The 18,677-nt window shown below is 45.3% G+C and overlaps 1 protein-coding gene across 2 annotated transcripts in view; it reads left to right on the top strand.

The window, feature by feature from the left end:
• The window catches only part of Unc-115a (actin binding LIM protein Uncoordinated 115a), a 424,168-nt gene that overhangs the window by 130,565 nt on the left and 274,926 nt on the right, over positions 1-18,677 (top strand). For both annotated transcript variants that reach the window (XM_037426516.2, XM_037426515.2), the window contains exon 5: positions 13,154-13,280. In XM_037426516.2, the coding sequence (XP_037282413.1) occupies positions 13,154-13,280 (127 nt within the window). The remainder of the gene's footprint in view (positions 1-13,153; positions 13,281-18,677) is intronic.

The following is an 18,677-nucleotide window of genomic DNA, read 5'->3' as shown; positions in this document are numbered from 1 at the left end:
AGCACATGTCGATATGTTTTTAGTAGAGAGGGCACCTTATCGCATTCCTCCGTAGTTAACGTAATGGGGCAGCTAGTAGCTATCAAACAAAATGATCACATTGTTCGTGTTGCCCATGCGCTTGGCATGCAGAGCGTTCGAGTTACGGTGGTTAGCGAGACTTCTCACCACCTTTTCTGTTTTTTCGTCTAGTGATATGCCCTTGACGCTCTTGGATGTGTTCCCCGGCGCTGCTCTGTGGGCATTCGCTTCAAACACGTGGTCTTGGCTGCTTCGTGTCCCACCCCTGCCGCATTGCGTATGCAGCAGTGGACGCTGTCCTTCTGGTAGTGCAATATGTTGAAGCCATTCCAGGGTCGCACGATGATCTTGTAGTCACCCGTCGGCAGGTTGGGCATTCGGCTTGCCTTGGTGATTTTCCGCACACGCTGCAATGCTTTTTCTAGAAAAGCCGCCTTCTTGGAGCACGCTGGCCTTGCTTGCTGGTTCGTTTCTGGGCCGGCGTTCCCAGCTGCTTTCTTGGTGTTACGCTTGATCTTGCTCCATCTTTGTTCTTTCTCAAACTCCGTCGGGGATATCTCCTCTCCATCGACCTACACGTCCATTTCAGATGCCAGCACAGCGGATGGGTAGCACCCGTTTGTGACCCCGACGCGTCAGGCCTACCGCGCCCGTCTACTAGCTGATCGGGCCAGCGTGGTGATACGAAAAGTCCTCTCACAGTAGCTGGATTACGGGCTCACATGCTTAAATCTGGTATCGGGAGAATCCCCAAAACTTTTGCAGTCACTTCGGAAGACTTTCGCAGTCACTTGGAAATACTGTGAATAGACTGGCAGGCAAGCAAATGCCGCAAACCATAAAAATCCGCGTAGCCGATGCTTCGCGCGTCCGCACTCTATGGCCCCCTAGCGACCACGTCTCTCCTTCAGAGAAGAAGTTTTTTTTTTTTTTTTTTTTTAGTTAAGAATATGTTGTCATGGTTGCACATGTGTTGTCGCGCATGAGCACTGTTCTTGCACTCTGTATAAAAACTGTTGCAGCACCTTCAATAAATTCTGTTTACTGTCGGCACTCTTTCCTGTCCATTTTGTCTCTTCCTACAGTTATTGCGTTATTACTACAATACAATCAATTCAGAATTGTTCTCTCTCTTTTTTTTTCTTTTTTTTTGTTTTGCTTAGTGGCTAAGGTACTCGGCTGCGGACCCGCAGGTGGCGGGATAGAATCCTGGCTGCGGCAGCTGCATTTTCGATGTAGGCGAAAATTCTTTAGGCCCGTGTGCTCAGATTGGGGTGCACATTAAAGAACCTCAGGGGGTCAAAATTTCCGGAGCCCTCCACTACAGTGTGTCTCATAATCATATGGTGGTTTTGGCACGTTAAGCCCCACATATCATCATTGTTTTTGTTTTCTGTTCTGTAGAACATGCATTTTTAGAATGAGCTTGATGGGTATCTGCACAGACTCGATGCTGAGGAAATGGAAAGGAGAATAGCATAAACATGTATTTTGTTAAAGTGTATTTTTCAAGGTTCTGAACATTTGTATTTACACCTGCTATGTCTCGAAAACTGAAACAGCAGTATTTGTAAATAATTAACAAGACATGCTGCTATCACGTTAAGGTGGCGGTTCTACTGTCGCCATTGTGAGTAGTTCTAGAAAAAATACCAGATGGCGCCACCAAGTCAGGACTGGAAGGCCAACATTTCGGAGGTGAACTGCCACACGTGTGCCGGCGCGCCACACTGCATGACGAGGGGGTGCAAATCGCGCTGACACGGTTCGAAGAAATGAGGCACTGAGCAGGGGCTTTTTTTTTCTCCCCTTCAACGACACCTCCATCTCTCTTCATGCTCACTAGCCCCTGACCCCTGCGGTCGCTGCTTTTCAAGAGATCCCTCATGTAGGCTGCGTAGCCTGCTTGGCCAGCTGCTCTACGTTCCATACAGTGCCGGAATGCGGGGTTGAGTGAAAAAACTCTATCGCGGAGGTCACAACACTGTATACAATGGAGATCAAAACTTCGACTATGAGTATTCATGCGAGGTTCAACGGAACAGTTCGTTCTACAAATAATTGGGGTTGCTGGAGCATGATGCGGTTCGGTGGGACAGGAGAAGGCAAATTATATTTGACTATGTATACTTCCTTCCCAGTATGACCTAAGCTTCCAAATTTTCAAAAAAAAAAACCAACAAAAAAACGGGTAGTTAGGCAAATCGCGTGCTAAGAAGTGCGGCCGCTGTGACTCACGGTGCCCAACACGTGCCGACTGCATAATCATTAGTTTTCCCCACTATACGTAGCGTAATTTCATTAGAATTGAAACTTCAGCAGGCTAGTATGAATTCATGTTTTGGTTGATGCAGCATTTATTTATCACGTTGCCGTACGCAAACCATCGGACTAGTCGACAAACTATTTTTATGACGAAAATGAAGCAATTACCTCTTGTGTGTCATATGAGCGAGACTCGCACATGCGTGGCCTGAATGGTCCAGGTGCGTTATTCCCTTGTCCAAGGAACGACTTCTCTATTCGCGTACGCTATTTCAACATCATTTTTTTTCCTGTAAAGGTTGTGGCAATAACATGAAGAGTGATCGTTTCGCCCAAATCAGTTATTGACTGCAAGCTCGTAGATTCGAGGCCGTTACCTCAAGCTCTATAAACATCTCATGATAAAAACTGGGGCGGATTCACACAAACCTCCCAGGAGTGCAACAAGGGAGGGGAAGACTTATGGTACAGTGCATCTCCCATGCATCTTTCTACACAGCCGCTGCTTGTATTACTTCTATGTCGTACCCATTTCGAGTTCGTAAAGCGCATGCAAGGCAAAAACATGAGTACACAAATACAATAGTTGCAAAGGAGTTGAAGAAAAGGTCTTGTCGCACTGGATAAGGCTTTTGGATGCATGATTGGTCAATTCAAATAACTATGTCGGCTAACATATCTTCAAGCAACGAGTCTTAGTGTTGTGTATATGCTATGCAATGAAGGGCTGTCATGCAGTAAGCAAGATTGAGTCAATACACGCTGTTGTGACAATTTATTTAGTACGAAACGAGCGTCGGCAGCACTTGGTTACAGCCACGAAGACACCTGAACATCACACACACAAAAAAGCCTGCAGAACTACAACGCATACATTCAGAGAAATGTGAAATCACACAAAGCAAAAGTACATATAATCACGACTTTCGGATGCGAACTTGTGACAGCAGAGAATGAAGGTGTATGTTTTATTATTATTTTCCGTTATCCTATATCACACTCGAACTTTTTACAAAAGTTCATTGGCGCTTCTGTGGTCATGTCTCTCGGTCATCACTGCTGCAGAACGCACGTGAATGACTGATGACACACCCGACACAAAGAAGTGAATTGCTACCTCATAGCTTGTTCGAGAAAGAGTCTTTGCTATCGTCAAATCTGAGCCTGCATCTGCCATTCGATATATACAAGGTCGTTCTCCTAATGTGCAGTTTTTTAGAGCGAAGCTCTTACGCACATACTGCTGCGTTGAGTGGCGGCGCCTGTTGGCGTCGTCGGCGTAACCAATAAAGCGAACAAGGACGAAAGAGAGCGAACGCGGAGTCTGCTGATGTCACTCGCCACTGGCCTCTAACCTCGCCTTCTTCCTTTGTCACGCTCGCTAGCCCCCCCCCCCCCCCCCTTCCCCCCCGGTAGCAGCTCGCGCGCGTGCAGGGCTGAGGGCTGGCACGTGCACTGCGGCTGGCTTCGCTTGTCGTAACGGGGCTCTCGGCATTTCGCTTGGTTCGCGACGCCTGCAATGCACAAAGTGGTATGCGTAACGCTCGAGCACTGGCAAATTTGCGTGGAAATATGTAAATAGCTACAACTGCAGATGGCCGAAACTACAGACGCACTTGGCGTTGCCCCAACACGAAAGTGCGCTCAAAATCACCATTAGATAGCATCGTCACAATTGGTGAATTTCTTGACAGTGCATGCGCCCAGCAGTCCTACGACTCAAGGCTGTGGAAAATGTCCGAGTCGCCACTCTGCTTTGCCTCCTTGTTCTTCATCGAAGCTCGTTTAGACTGCTGGTGTGACTTAATTGCTTTCACATTCCACTGTGGTCTGCGTATGGGCATGCTGCGCGTAGTACGGGGATCTACAATTTCAAGTAACATGCAGTCTCTGTAAAATCTGATTAGTTGTGGAAGCATTCTGAATTTCCAAAAGTCATTATCTCTTTCGATCCGCTGTACGTGGATGCCCTTCGACGTGCAGACGACGAAGTGGCAGAAACTTCTTTTAGTGATATGCAGCTGGCCTTGCACTTGGTAGAAATAGTTATGAGAGCAGCTCAATTTGGGTGGTTTGTGTACTTGGCTCCTTTGATTGTACTCTTTAGCTGCCTCGGATGGCTCCATGTCCTTCGCAGTGAATGGGCACTTCACCTCCACGATACCGTCGCTCGCAATTAATCCGTCTGGCGACGCCGCCAAGAATCCGTACTCTGGGTAAACAAATAACCCGCAAGGTTGCACAGCAGTTTCCATTTCTTGCTCGTATAACCGGAGGGCAACACGTTCCTGTTGTCTTCCATGCTCAAGAGCGGCACTGGTGAAATTTTTCTTATAGAGCAGGGTCTTCACGAGCGTGTCACACGGTGTCCACTCCCTCCTTCGGCATACTGCATAGAAATTCGACGCCGTTAGGCGCATGTTTCTTTCAAAATGCCATGTAGGATTATCAGCCTGTCCTCGAGTAGCCTTCTCAATTTCCATCTGCTGTTTCTCATTCACCTGCAGGCTTGCTAAACAGCCCGTTCTTTCTCGGCATATTGCTCTGGTGGCATGTTGGCTGCTGGCAATTCGGACCATAATGAATCATTGAGTCGTTCACCGTAGACTCCTTGCGCTTATGCTGCTGGTGGCCATTTTCTTCAGTTTTCTTCTGAGAGACTCTTTGTTTGCTTTCTGAGCCGTCTTCTTGCTTGCGTAGCGCTTCAAGACTGCTGCGGGGCTCTTGCAGGTTACAGCCTTGGATGTGGTGCAGTGCTATGGTGGCCCCAGCTGAAAGCTGAGCCCAGCTCCATAACAGCGGTGTTCATAAGAGCCCTTTTGACATCTGTTGATCTGTTTACCACCAGATAGTTTGGCTACCAGTGCCATGACTGCCTCGGCAAGATTACTTGTATCATCTGTCACAAGACAGTCAGCTTTTTCGGCAATTATATTGGCAGCGGTAACTATTTTCATTTGTAGCACCTTAGGCATGCCATCATAAATGTTGTCACCTTTGGTGCCATCACAGAAGTAGTCTTTGCATCTGTCGTGGCAACCAAAAACATGTTTTGGGCCATTTATGAGGTCACCCGCAAGCTGGCGCGTAAGGTCGGCTTTCTGGACACGCTGCTTTTGTGCAGTACCCTGTACATCTCTAAGAATGTTTGCGTAGTGCTTTATGGCCTTCCGTGCACCATTCTTTAACCGCTTAATCCTAGGGCCACTTAGGAAAGCTGAACTGCCCTTTGTTTCTTTGGCTATGCAATAGAGCCGAGTGGTGTAACATTTCACAACATGGTTTGCACATTCCCTCTTTTTTACAAAGCGCCCGTACTCCACTTTCGTGAGTATCTGATGTAAAACGGACGAATCCCCGTCCCCTATGAATATCTGGTATTCCACACCATGCATTTCCACGCTTCTCTGGAAGTCTTCAACGATAATATCCGACTCTATTGCCCCTGAGCTTTGGTTCCAATTCTTGTAGCACACATGGTCTTTCTTGCCCTTTCCCGTCCTAGAAAAGTGCTCACAGGTACTGCACAGCTTGTTTCGTACTCCTAGGTAGAGGAGCTTCTTCGTGCGTTCTCCTATAATCACAGCGACACCAGAGTTGGCGGAATACCGATGTCCATGACTGCGGTGTGACCACCCACCATCGACAATCACTGTAATATAGGGGGTTATGCCATCCTCACAGAAAGCCCCAGCTTCTTCCGCGAGTTTTTTTTTCTTTTTTTCCGGCTTTTATCATTTGGTCAAAAAGGACGGTTTTCCAGCACTGCAACAAAACAAAAATTACAGCAGGTTACAACGTCGAAATGGTTTTCACAATAGCGATGCCGCATTTTGTAATTGCGTCAATGCGTGAGTGAGCTCCTAGACAGGACAATTACTGGCTCACTTGTAATCCTGACATCTCACGATCAATCGTTTCATTGTATACGACGAAATGTTGCAGAGAAATTCTCATCGTGCCGTACTCCCGTTCAAAACGCTTGCCATGCACGTGCCACTGTCGCTTCACGTGAATTTTACTAAAAATAAAGCGCTGTACATCCTCCATCGTCTTCAGAAAGAGAAAATAAATATTTATCAGCTTATTTACCTTTCCCAGGGACTCCTCCCGGCGTAGAAAAGCCCCTTTGCTCATAGCAGGAATTTACATGACTGCCATTGCTTCCTCAAACTGCGAGTGGCCCGATTTGATACTCATGAATGCCCAAACAGCAGCATCATTGACTCCTACGTTTGCTTTGTCAGTGAGGGACGTTGGTTCTGTGACGGGGTCAGTCGTCAACTTTCTGATTTCCTGACATTCACTGCAGGTAAAAGTGAGCTCCGACCAGAGCCCCACTCTCCGTTCTTTCACGAGTGCAAAACGTCCAGTCAGCTTAGGACAGCTGTGGTCGTCGAGACTACGAACAGCGTTCACGAAATGGGCCAGTGACACAACTCGTCTTCCGGTGATGATCGGCTCCTCTGGCTGAGTTGTGACGCTTGTCTCCAGACTCAGGCCCGGCAGTGACTCTTCGACGATGCCGAAATTGTCCCAGTACTCAGACGTTGCGTCATCCTCTCTGGCAAAACCACTGTCGTCCAAGCATGGCGTACAGGCGGCGCTTTGGCGTTGCTCTCTGTTGCTCTCCGGCGAATTCGCCTTCCTGAAAATTTTACAGGAAAGTACATCATGTGGTTAGTGAGCTAGCACCAGATGCACAGGGATCGTAGCAACTACACTTCCAAAGCTGGCATGAATAATAAGCTGGTGTGGTGAGGGACCGATGCAAAACTCAAAATAAAAGGGCGAGTCCTTTTCTCAGTCGGGATAATTACTGAAAAGAATTTCTCCCGACAGTCGTCTACTATGGGTTGCTTGAATATCGATAAAAGGCAAGATGGACAATACAGGTGTTTGTGCTGCCTTCCTTGATCCTAATCAATCAATCAATCAATCAATATATCAATATATAAATTAAATAGTTTTGTTTCCAAAAAAGCATATTTACGGTAGAAAAGGCTGGCCGGGATAAAATATGAACCATTACGGATTGACAAGTGCGTCATAGCGTTTTGAGAGGATGGTTGGGCGGATAGTGCATGTGACACGCTGTGTGCGCGCGTGTCCGTGCGCTGCGGGATAAGCGCTCGTGTGTACAGAATCATTTGATTGGGTGCATCTCGCATCTTTTTTTTTTTTACTTTGAGCACAGTCTAGCTTTTATAGAACACTTTCTCAGTTACAGTGCTCAGCTCTCAAGCACGCCGTGTGCTTGCGAAAAAGCAGCATCAGACAAAAATGCCGGGCTTTGCCACCACTGCTCAATGTTCCGCCCGCAAATATGCTGTTCGATCGGACAAGTGCAGGTCAGAAAGATAGACGGAGCCCAAGGTCACGACAAATAAAAGGCGCCCAAGCAGATAAACACGCAAGCAGGAGCGTTGTGACGTACACACAGCGTGCTGTAGGTCCTGATTCGCCCAGACCTCTCGTCACAGCGCTAAGAAGCACCTACCCTTAGCCTTTTGATACACGGCAGCGACATTTCAGATACACAAAGAAACAAGGCTTTTTATAGACTCCACACGTCCGTAGATCTTAGCACTTTCTTCTCACGGGCGCGCATTATCTAGGAGTGACTGCGTGTCCAGCGTCCTGTACACGCACCTAAAGGCGCTGCAGCGACAAAGTACGGGCTATAGCATTGGAGAGTTTTGTTCACCTGAAGCCGTAAAACAGAAGTTCTAACGAATCATCTTTGTACATATATAGCCGCCAAAACTAACTTGCCAACATAAAATAGAGTAAAGTATAGCAGTGTAGCTGGCAACGTAAAGCTGATCATAGAAAGAATGTCGCCCACAACGTGACAACTTGCCTTCTGCTTCCTTCCTTCCTTTACGGAGCCCACATTGCGTCTGGGGTACAAAACGAGCTCGCCACCGTATCAAGAATAGGCTTCTATAATGTTTTTTTTTTCCTTTTTGGTGCTGTAGCTGCGCGCTTTTATTATCAAAAGAAACCACAGTAATCGAAATGGTCTTATCTTGAATGGTGTGAAAATGCAGCTGCTGCCCGTGCTCGACATGTCGCGATGGCGGCTCTCTTCCTCTTCCGTGAAGTTCTATCCTTATGATTTGTCATGACTCATGTGAAGCCCAGCAAGGCACTCGTGCTGCAGGTACTCCCACAGGCACTCGCAGCGCACGCTAAGCAAACTCTAAAGAAGCCCTCTATGCGAGCAGTGGACACCAGAGGATGCGGCAGAAATGCATTCTATCTCTAGTGTCTCACGCTACTACAACACTGTCGCCTTCCGTGCTGAGCACGCATTTTTGTGTCGGTCCTCATCCTCACTCAGTCCGCCTCCCCCCTCGTCATGCTGCCTCGCACCTTCAGGCTATCATAGTGGCTGTTATTCCACATCTCCAGCCCTCGTGCGAGGCCATCTAGACTATTCAGGTGTTAGTGGTGTCGCCTTGGGCACCCCTTCTTCCCATGGAAGCACCTGGTAAAACGCGTTCCTCGCTCACTATTGACGGGGGACTAGCTGGAGGAGAAAGGCGCGTCGCGTTCGCACATTGTTCACTGATAGGCGCGTGGCTAATTTACTTATACGTACGTGGCTTTGGAAGTCTGCCTAGTTAGGAAGCACATGGCGGCAGACACCGAATGTGTGTGAGAGAGGGTCGGGAGAGGAGGCAGTTGTCGTTACTTAGGTAAAAGAGAAAAATTTAGCGGACTTTAGTCCCGAGAAGCTCTTGCTTTCTGTCCTCGCAGCTGTCTTGTAGTGTGCGAGAAGTGCACACAAGGCCCACACGACGAGTGGTCGGCGTTCCTTTGTCGGGAAAAGTACTCTGGGTCGACTTACCCTTCGAAATCCAGACCTGCCTGGCGCATTTGTGCGATACGTCTTTCTAGCGCATTACCCCCGTTTACATGATCCTGATGCGCCAGTTGTCGCATTCGTATAAACGCTGTGCGTGCCGTGCCGGCTTACGGCAAACTGTCGACGCGCGGCTATACGCAAACGTGCTTTCTTATCGAGGAAAGACGAACTGGACCCCACTCCCAAGAACCGTGGAGACGGCGTGCCACCCTCTTGTTGAATGAAGTTAGTTAGTCGCCCCAGTTGGCAGCCGACTGACTGGCAGTTGCCTCGAGCTGTCAGGCTGTAATCAATTTTACACGAATGCCAGAGTAGCCCATCGACTTTGCAAGCGCGTTTCGGAAAGGTGATGCGACGCCGTTTGCAGGACCTCTCGTCTTCTGTACGCCGCAGCTACCATGTGGTGTCGGATTACAGCGACTTGTAGCTGGGCGAGTTGGTTTATGTAAAAGAATTAAAAAAAAATAACTCATTAGCTTAGTCGTGCCTCGAGCATGGGAAACAGAAATTCGCACAATTTTCTGCGTCATCAACCACTATATAAATAGGTACATATTAGCGCGAGCAAAATAACAATGACTTGAGAAAGGAGTGGCAGAAGGCAGGAATATCTCGGCTCCCGACATTTCTGCTTCGTCGCACTTCTTTCTCCAGTGTTTTGTTTTCTTGAGCTAATATTAATTCCTTATAGCGAAAGAGGGATGCACGAAGTTCGCACAACGGGGGGCCACCATTCCCCTCATCGTGATTTACGGCCCGTGAATCGACCGGCACTTGCAAAACTGCCCATTTTCTACGCATTAGTGCAATGCGCCTTTCATTGCTTACATGAATGCGAAGCGCATGTTTCGCACTCATGTAAACGTGTTTTATGCACACCGATGTCACCACACTTTCTTATAAACTTATCCTTTTCAGAAACGTTTCTGTTTTTTTCGAGCTACTAGGCGTAAGTCCAAGATCGGCTATTTCTACTCGTCAGCCTTATGACTCACGCTAACGAGTCAAGGAGCTGCTATCTTGACGCATTGACAGTTCTCCGCACGGCAGACTTCCCAATGACGAATTGTCAGCAGGTGCCGCATGCCCTTGACATTTTTCTCTATTCTTTTTCTCCCCTTCCCCCTCCCCGTGTAGGGTAGCATATAAGCCTTTCCTTTGCCTTTCTCTCTCTCTCTCCTTCAGGCGAAAGCGTCGGCAAGGTGCCTTGTCGCATGGTGTTGTACACTGGCACTGAAGAAAACCAACAAGTTCCCTACTCGACGTTGCAATCCTTAGATTGAGTGGCATAAACCCTCAGTGCATAGGAAATATAGATGGGCTTTACCACTGCCGCTCCCCCACCAGACCTGCTCAGTGGGAACATAGTCAAAAGTTATCCGCCTTTCTGCCTCCCTGAAGGACCTCACTTGTCGCGGGTGCTTCAAAGCAGAAAAAAAAGAGCCCTGGTGCCTCATTGCTGTCCCCGCACCGAAGTACTTTCTTACACCACGCCAAGCATTCAGCAAATTTCATGCCACTTCGCTTCGTTGTTACTGGCTGAAAAATCTGTTTTCAGGCAGTAGCATGATTTTAGCCAGTTTATGCAATGAGCAGCGGAATAAATATTGCTCGTTTTTGTGGTTTATTGAAACCGATGACGGATATTCACAGGCGACTCCGAGAAAAGAGTTTGCAAGCGCCCGCGTCCCCTTAGAGCGAGTTTGCAGTGATTATGAGGAGCGCCGTCATGGGGTACTCCAGAACATTGGTGTTCGCGCATTTCGGCGCTATGGAAATGTGCGCTTGTCGTATATAAAGGCGGAAAGCGAACACGCGTCCTCAACTCCTGCCGCACCATAGTTTTCCCCAGAGTAAATAAAAGAAATAAACACGCAGAAAGTACAAAACAAACTTCATCTCATTCCTGTAGGTGTGCCTCGTTTCATGTTTGTGCTGTTTGTTGTGATGGGTTCATACCAACAAGCGCAGCACGTCTGAAGCTTCGTATATTTCACGGTAAAAAAAAAGATATTCACAAATACCTTACCCACGCACGTCTGCTCAGTTCGCTCGTATCGCTTGTTTGTCGTTCGTTTTTCTGCTTTCTTCTGACTGTCGTCGCACAGCCCTTGCTTTTCGCTATAGTCCGTGGGGGGTGAGGAGGGCGACAAAGACGTGCACACATAAAAGAGGGACTTTCCAAGAATTCGGCCTTTCTTTTCCCGTGAAGACGCTCACCCCATCCTCTCGGAGGATACTGCCCACCTGTTTTCACGCTCTCCCGCGGTACCGCGCAGCCTCATGAGACTCTGAGGGGAGGGAGGCTTACAGATGACGGTGCATGGTTTGAAGTTAGAAAAGACGTTTCCTCCTGAGGCAAAATGTTTTCGCACGCCGGATTCGGGGAGACAGGGAACCTTCAAATTCAGCGCTTTCCTTATTTCTGTTTAGGTGGCGCTAGGGGAAGATTTTCGTTGTAGTGATAGGAATAATGTAGATTTCTCAATATTCCTGCAGTTCTTGTGTGCGATTTGTGTGCATAAGTATACCAGGAGACCGTAACTGTTATATTTTAGGCTATGCATGCTTAGATTTCAGCGCTATTTCAAGATAACAACGATTTTGTTGATGTTTACGGCACGATAAATTAAGACAATTTGCGAGCTTTGTTTCGCATTTCTGCTTGCTTTATTGAAAAACGCTACGTTGAGGAGATAGATCAGGGGTTCTAGTTCATCCACGTGCAAATTCAGCTAACGAACTTCGGTAGTTCTCCGCGAAAATGGGCCACGGTAGGTCTATCTAATGACAATATTGGACAATTTAGATCAATATAATTAAAAAGCGAGCGGGCGTACATCAATAAAATTGAGCACTCAAACGAAAAATGCCATTCTCTATATACACCCAAAAAATGAATTTTCTCTAGCGAATAGGTGCCGGATAGTCCGCATCGACATTTACTAAATTTGGCTCTTTTCAAAAGCTAATCAGCAATACAGTAAAAGTGCTAGAATAATTCGCTACGTTGAGGAAATAGATAAATATGTCTTAAATGTTCTGCGCAAAGAACAGTGCTGTATCTGGAGCAGATTTTTCAGAAAATGGTCACTGCTGACACACAGTCAGACCAAACCATGTAACTAGCGCTTATTCTTGGCTCTCCCTACCCAAATGCTAAAAGCTTACTTATTTTTAATAGATATGTTTAAAATGTACAAAAATTAAGCTTTTCAATGACACATAAACTAACTATATAAGACAAGAAGAACAGCCGCCACGTCAGTTGGAAAAGTGACAAAAACGATGTGTTCGTGCCGCCGGAGTGAGACCGCCGCCTTAAATGCTGCACTTTTTCAGGGAAACAGACTTTTTTTTTTTTTTTCAGAAATCAAGAGACAAATTTCTACCCCCCCGCCCCATTGGCGTGCCGCTGCCGGCAAATTTGGTTCCGGCGCACAGGTCTGCTGAAGAGTCTCATTAATTGGGAACCTGTTAAGCAGAAATGCTGCTTAAATTCAACAACTACCTCTATCTAACACGATTCATTTCGTACTAGGATTTTGTACACCAGTTCATCTCACATTGAACGGAACTTTTGTGAAACTGAACATATTTTCCTACAGCCTCTATCTAACACGATTCGTTTCATAGTAGGATTCTGTAACCCAGTTCATCTCGCACTGAACAGACCTTTTGTGAAGTGGAATATATTTTCTTGGTCTCATCGAGCTCCGTTAATGAGTGTCTATGTTATGGCTGTGTTACTGGCATAGGTTACTTCTTTATTTCACAGTGCCAGTTTGGTTGACCACTAACAAAATGTCTTCAGTCAGTACCAGTTTTATATAGTTTTACCAGCCACAATCAATGTATGGACCGAGCAATTATTGTTTGCTGGCTTTTGCACATTGTGACGATCTTTTTTGTGTTGTGACAGGGGACAAGGGCTTACCAATGATGTGTAGTGAAGATATTTTTCCACAGCTAAAGGACTTCTCTGTTGTGTAGAATGTGCAGGATGCTCGGATGATCTTAGGGAAGGTCAAGCCTTGATTGCCTTGGACAAGCAGTGGCACATTTGGTGCTTCAAGTGCACACACTGCAATATTGTTCTTCATGGCGAGTACATGGGCAGGTATGTACGCACACTGTGCACAAAAAACTGCTTCTCATTCTGTTCTCATTCACGTGTATGCAGGACATGAGTAATTAGCCATGGGTATATTTAATTCAAGTAGGCCGTTGCATCCATGCGTCCCATATAGCTTTCAGGGAACATGTGTTGAAAATGCATTGAAAATTTGAGTTGGTGCAAATGCAATTTCATCAGAATGATTAGTATATTAAAGGAGTAGTATAGTGACTTGCAGTTGATAAAGTAGATTGCCAAAAGTTTTTCAAACTGACTTTAAGAAGCTGTGGAAACCTGACTCTATAATGGAAATCTCATGTTTACTTTAGTAGTGCACTAAATTCCTTCTTATGTTTATTAAAAGCTGCATACTTAACAGGGTGTCCACTGCATTTTGAGCATTGTAGGTACCGCGACAAGTGTATTGGTATGTATTTTGTTATGCTTTGCATCAAGCCTTTTCTCTTTGTTTTAACTAGACCAGAACACACTGCACACTCCAGTAAATGATATGTGTGAGAAAAAACACTAAATCATTAACAGCACCATTAGCTCTCACATCTACAAAGCTGTCAAGAGACCCACGCAATAATAATCGAAGCCTAATCTGCGCTATCAAAATGATAAATGAGCTTTATGATGAATTTAGTTTTGGTGCTGATGGAGAAACATAAACAGCCACTGCCTTTCAATCCAAAGTGTTGACACAATACTCAAGCGTGGCATTCACTAGATGTAAGCTCAGAAAGCATAGAACTGTGTAACATTTCGTAGGCTTCTCTGCTGCCTGTAGGAGACTTTGTGATAAGCGAATGTCATGCCCAGTGTGGTTACTTATGAGATACCAAAAGCATATCAGTCTTTTCATGAGGATTAGTTCTTAAGATGTAATCTTGTGACTATGCAAGAATGTAATCAGACTTTATGATACTTCAGGAAGGGTAGCCTGGGGGGGGAAGGGGGTATAGAGGCCACTTACTGTTATTGATTTCTTTTCAAGATAAAACAAGCAGATAGTAGTGCAAATGAGGCTTCCATTAAAAAAAAAGTGTTCCACACTTGTTGTCATGGCCACTGGCAGTGCTGATTGACACTGCCACGTTAAAATGCACATACTTACCTCACAAAACGGGCAGGAAGATGGCCGCCGCGGTAGCTAGTTTGTAGAGCCGTAGTTTAGGTGGTAGAGCATTGGACACATTATTGTAAGGTTGCAGGTTCGGCCTCCACTTTTTTTTTCATATTTTTTACATTACATTTTCCAATACTTTCCATTAGATTTTTCTTAGTTTTCATTACTATTGTGTCTAACAGAGAAAGAAAAGGAACCCATAAAATTTCTACTTCTTCTTGTCAGCACAAAGTGTTAAAGAAAATCTACCGATAGTGGGTGGCACGTGAGGCCTGCCACTGCTGCAAAGCTTAGTGTTGAAAGTGTTCGTTGCATGCTGGTTTCAGTGGTCGCCAAGGAGCAACACTTTCCTTAAGTTCCTTACTTTGTGATATTGATTTAGCGCAACTTAGGAATTTCCAGAAGCACTGATTCATTCACACTTGCTTCCACTCAAAAGCTTACATGACACACAGCACTTACTACCAAATGTTTATTGTGTGCGACTGACCATTTTATATACCTTAGTTCCTCACTTCTTTGTGTTTGGCATTGCTAGAACTGGCGTTAAAAAATGGGTGGAAGAAGGGTGGGTTTCTGTGGTGTTCTTCCTGCATTTTGTCTTTTTGAATGCCATGAGGGGCTTGCAATGCACAATCTAGTGGCTAAAATAGGTTGCCCTGCCCCCCCACCCAAAAAAAAAATGGCCCTTCGAAAGGAGGCTTAGGGTGGGACGGGGGACGGGGGGGGGGGGGGTCATGTATTTTATAGGAGTTAAATTTACGTTTAATAAAAGACATTACAGTAAATGTTTAACATGGACTGCTATTTATTGGAACACTCGCAACCACCCTTCCATCATCTTTCTTCCAGTGTGGTTGCTTGTACGCTTTCAACTTTGGTTTGTCACTATTTCTTGAGGCACCGAGCACTTTATCGCATCCATGACTATGTAACAAACTTGTGGCTGTGAAATTGAAAGTCAAGCTATAGCCATGCACACTGTACACGAACAGTGGTGAACAGAGTGCCGGCCATCAATAAAACTGATGAACAGTAAGGCGCGGTGGTATTCATACAAGCGGCATTAAAAGTTTTGCCGTTATCACTGGTGTTTGCAAAAGCTTAAAAAAAAAAAAACTTGACTATATTTGTGTTCTGCGCATAACCTTGACAGCATCATCTCGAACAATTTTAACACTTCAGTGAAGATTCATGAACATGGCAGCAAGATCTGGCCGAATGTGGCTAACAGCTTTTGTGGGTCAAACTGAATACATGAACGTAAAACAAAAAGTGGGCATGGCGACGCCCCCCTCTGGAAAGGTGTTGCCCTGTTGGTTAAAACAGAACAAGTAAGGGGGGGGGGCGGGGGGAATGCATGCAATAAGAAAGAACAATAATGTAAACAAGCGTTAGTCCTCATGTTTCTTAAAGGGACCGATACGTGCCCAGAATAAGAATTGAGATGACTTCACTGATGGTAAGAGTGTATGTCACATTGACTCAAACAAACCAACCCCCCCCCCCCCCCCCCCACTCCTTTTTTTTTTTTTTTTGCGAGAGGTGTATTGATTCTTCTCATTTTTTTTTTATTGAAAGCTACCAAAAATGACTTCTGGTGCCTCTGGTGTGAAAAATATGAATGGTCTGATGTACCCGGTGATGTGGCCGTTAATTGTTCGCAATTGGTTATTTTTTTTGCTATTAAAATATTGTTGGTTTCTTTATATTAAATAATATTACTTCATAAAAATGTACATATGGGTGTTAGTAGTATGTATTAAAGTGACGCTGCCTTCCTGCAATGTAATAATCTCATGCTCGTCAGCATGCCTTGAAAAAATTTTCAGCATGCTCATGCAACTGTGCACGTGGTTTTCAGGTTGCTAAGATTTTGGAGCGACATAGTTTTGCTACTTACATTTCATCTCAGAAATGACATGCGGCCGTTCATATGCAAAGTGAGGTTTTCAGTGAGTTGACTTGGCTCGTTTCTCTAGAGAGTAACGATGCCAAGACAAGCCACCCATGAACGAGGCAATTTTGGATATAAATGCACACAACGCAGTACAAATACAGAGAAGGTGTATAATGCCACATCATCTAATTTTATCAGCTCGTTATTTTCAAAAAGTGTTGAAAAGCTCAAAATAAAGGTGGTTGAGCATACTTAAAAAACTCTTCTGAAGGCACAATGACGACAGCTTTCACTGATTTCACAGCATTGCTGTGTACACCTGTGTTCTGAGCCTTTTGGATTGAAAAATGCTGATTGTGAAATAACTACATGCTTTTTGGATTAACTACTGCAGCTACAAATACCACGAAGGGTGGACTTGGGCCATAAAGAAATGGATCAAGAAAAATCTGTTGTTGGCATAGGCATAACTTTAGGGAGAGGGGCAGGGGCAGTTTTCACTGAAAAAAGTGTATAGGGCGGAGCCTCCTCTCTTTTGACAGTGGTCATTGTCAGTTGCACCTCGGGAAACCAATCACTGCTTCTAAGATTTTATGAACTCAGCAATCGCGTAATTATTTAATGAAATTCTATAACATATCTGTCTTAGACTTCTGCTACGAAAATTTTCTTCGGTTTTTTCCTACCACGCACTGTAGGCTCTCTGCACTGAGGGCCACCTTTTTTACGCTTCTGCACCTTACGCTCAAGCATTACAGAGAAGGCTATTATTGGGAAGGTGAACGTTTGATGACTGTGCCATGCTTCTGTTCTGTCTGACCTGAAATTTGCATCGTGGGTGATGCAAGTGCAGGGGGTACTAGGAAACTCCCTATGGACTGATCAAACGTTCTTTCTGCTTTAAGAAATACATTATCTTTCAGAAATGAATAGAATTGCTGTTGTTTTATATACCAGCTGCCTTGAGGCGGCGAGTGTGCAGAACTGGCAGAGTTGGGAAAGCTGAGGGTGGTTTCCACCTTACTCTCCAATTTTCTGGCATCGCTTTCAGCTTATTTAAAGGCAGCCTCTAGTGACCGTGGGGACTTGCAGCAGTGCCATAAGAAAGGCAGTCGACGCTATCACTGTGGGAATCTGTCATGATTATCTCTGGAGTGCTTGCAACTGAGATGGATTGAGAGACACTGTGGTGGCAATACAAATGCACTTTATCAAACAAAAAATATGGGAAGAGAAAGCAAACACTCACAAACAATCAAAATTATCTAAATAGCACAACTGTACATAATCAAACAAGAATCTACTGTAATCCAGTTTAAGTCCGCCTCTAGCCCTAGCCGGAATTTAGCCAGTATGGCTTCTCGGTAATCAAACGGTATGTCCTCCACGAGCTCATAAGGTCGTCATCAGTTGCTTCCACCCAGTGAGCCGCCTCTCCACCCAGCGAGCCGCCTGTCCTCATCTCAGTCATCGTAGTAATCTCTGGCCTAGCCAGGTTAGGCCTAACTGGTAATGGGACAATCTGATGACCATGGTGTGGGCTGCTACTGTCCTGGCACGAAATGGAAAAGCTTTTGGCTTACTTAAAACTTCTTGCTGCGCCCGGTGCCATTTTTTGCTGAGGCTCCTGTGGACGCGCCGCTGAATTCATAGAGGCACATGATTTCGGGCCACTTGCGCGCTCCGGTAGTGCAGCTAATTTGAAAAATGGTGGATAGAAAGAACTGATATGAACGCTCCTTAGATGATTAGTTTCTCCCAAAAGCCTAGTAAAAGTTGCATGCAACCTTAAAAGCAGCTTCATCGAGAGTTATATGATGCAGGTGTTTCTTTTTTTCTGCCAGATCATGGCATTCTTTACGTTTGTATCATATATAGTTTCGCTTGTGGCCACTATTATAGATGTGAAAAAGGAGCAGGTAGCAGCAACCACTCACTACTGTTAGCATGAGATACATGTCTATGTCGAGAGGGCTTCCTGTGCTTTATGGCAGGCATGTGGGAAAATATTGTTCGAGCTGCATTGGGTTTCAGGTTTTCTTTCCCCCATATTCTTGTAAAATATGCAGCTCGAATTGGTCTTCAATTAAATATAGCAAGAGCGTATAACTAATCATTCTGGCAGGATGAATGATTTCGTTTATGAAATGACAGGTGACTAACACCCTGCAGTGATAAAAATTATTGGTATAGAACTTCCTGGAATTATTACGTAAGAATCATAATCGTAACTGACTGCCAAATCTTCGTGTTGAAAACTCAGCAATGCTATAATTTGGTCTAATTGCAAGGCATTCATTATGAGAGCGAGGATGTAATGGTTTTACTATTAAAGTCGATATCACTGGCAAGCGAGCACGATCACGGG

The sequence above is a fragment of the Rhipicephalus microplus genome, chromosome X (genome assembly GCF_043290135.1).
Source record: "Rhipicephalus microplus isolate Deutch F79 chromosome X, USDA_Rmic, whole genome shotgun sequence".
In the NCBI taxonomy this organism is placed as follows: Eukaryota; Metazoa; Arthropoda; class Arachnida; order Ixodida; family Ixodidae; genus Rhipicephalus; species Rhipicephalus microplus.
The sequence above is the reverse complement of the archived record's forward strand: the minus strand, read 5'-3'. Positions and strand labels throughout refer to the sequence as shown.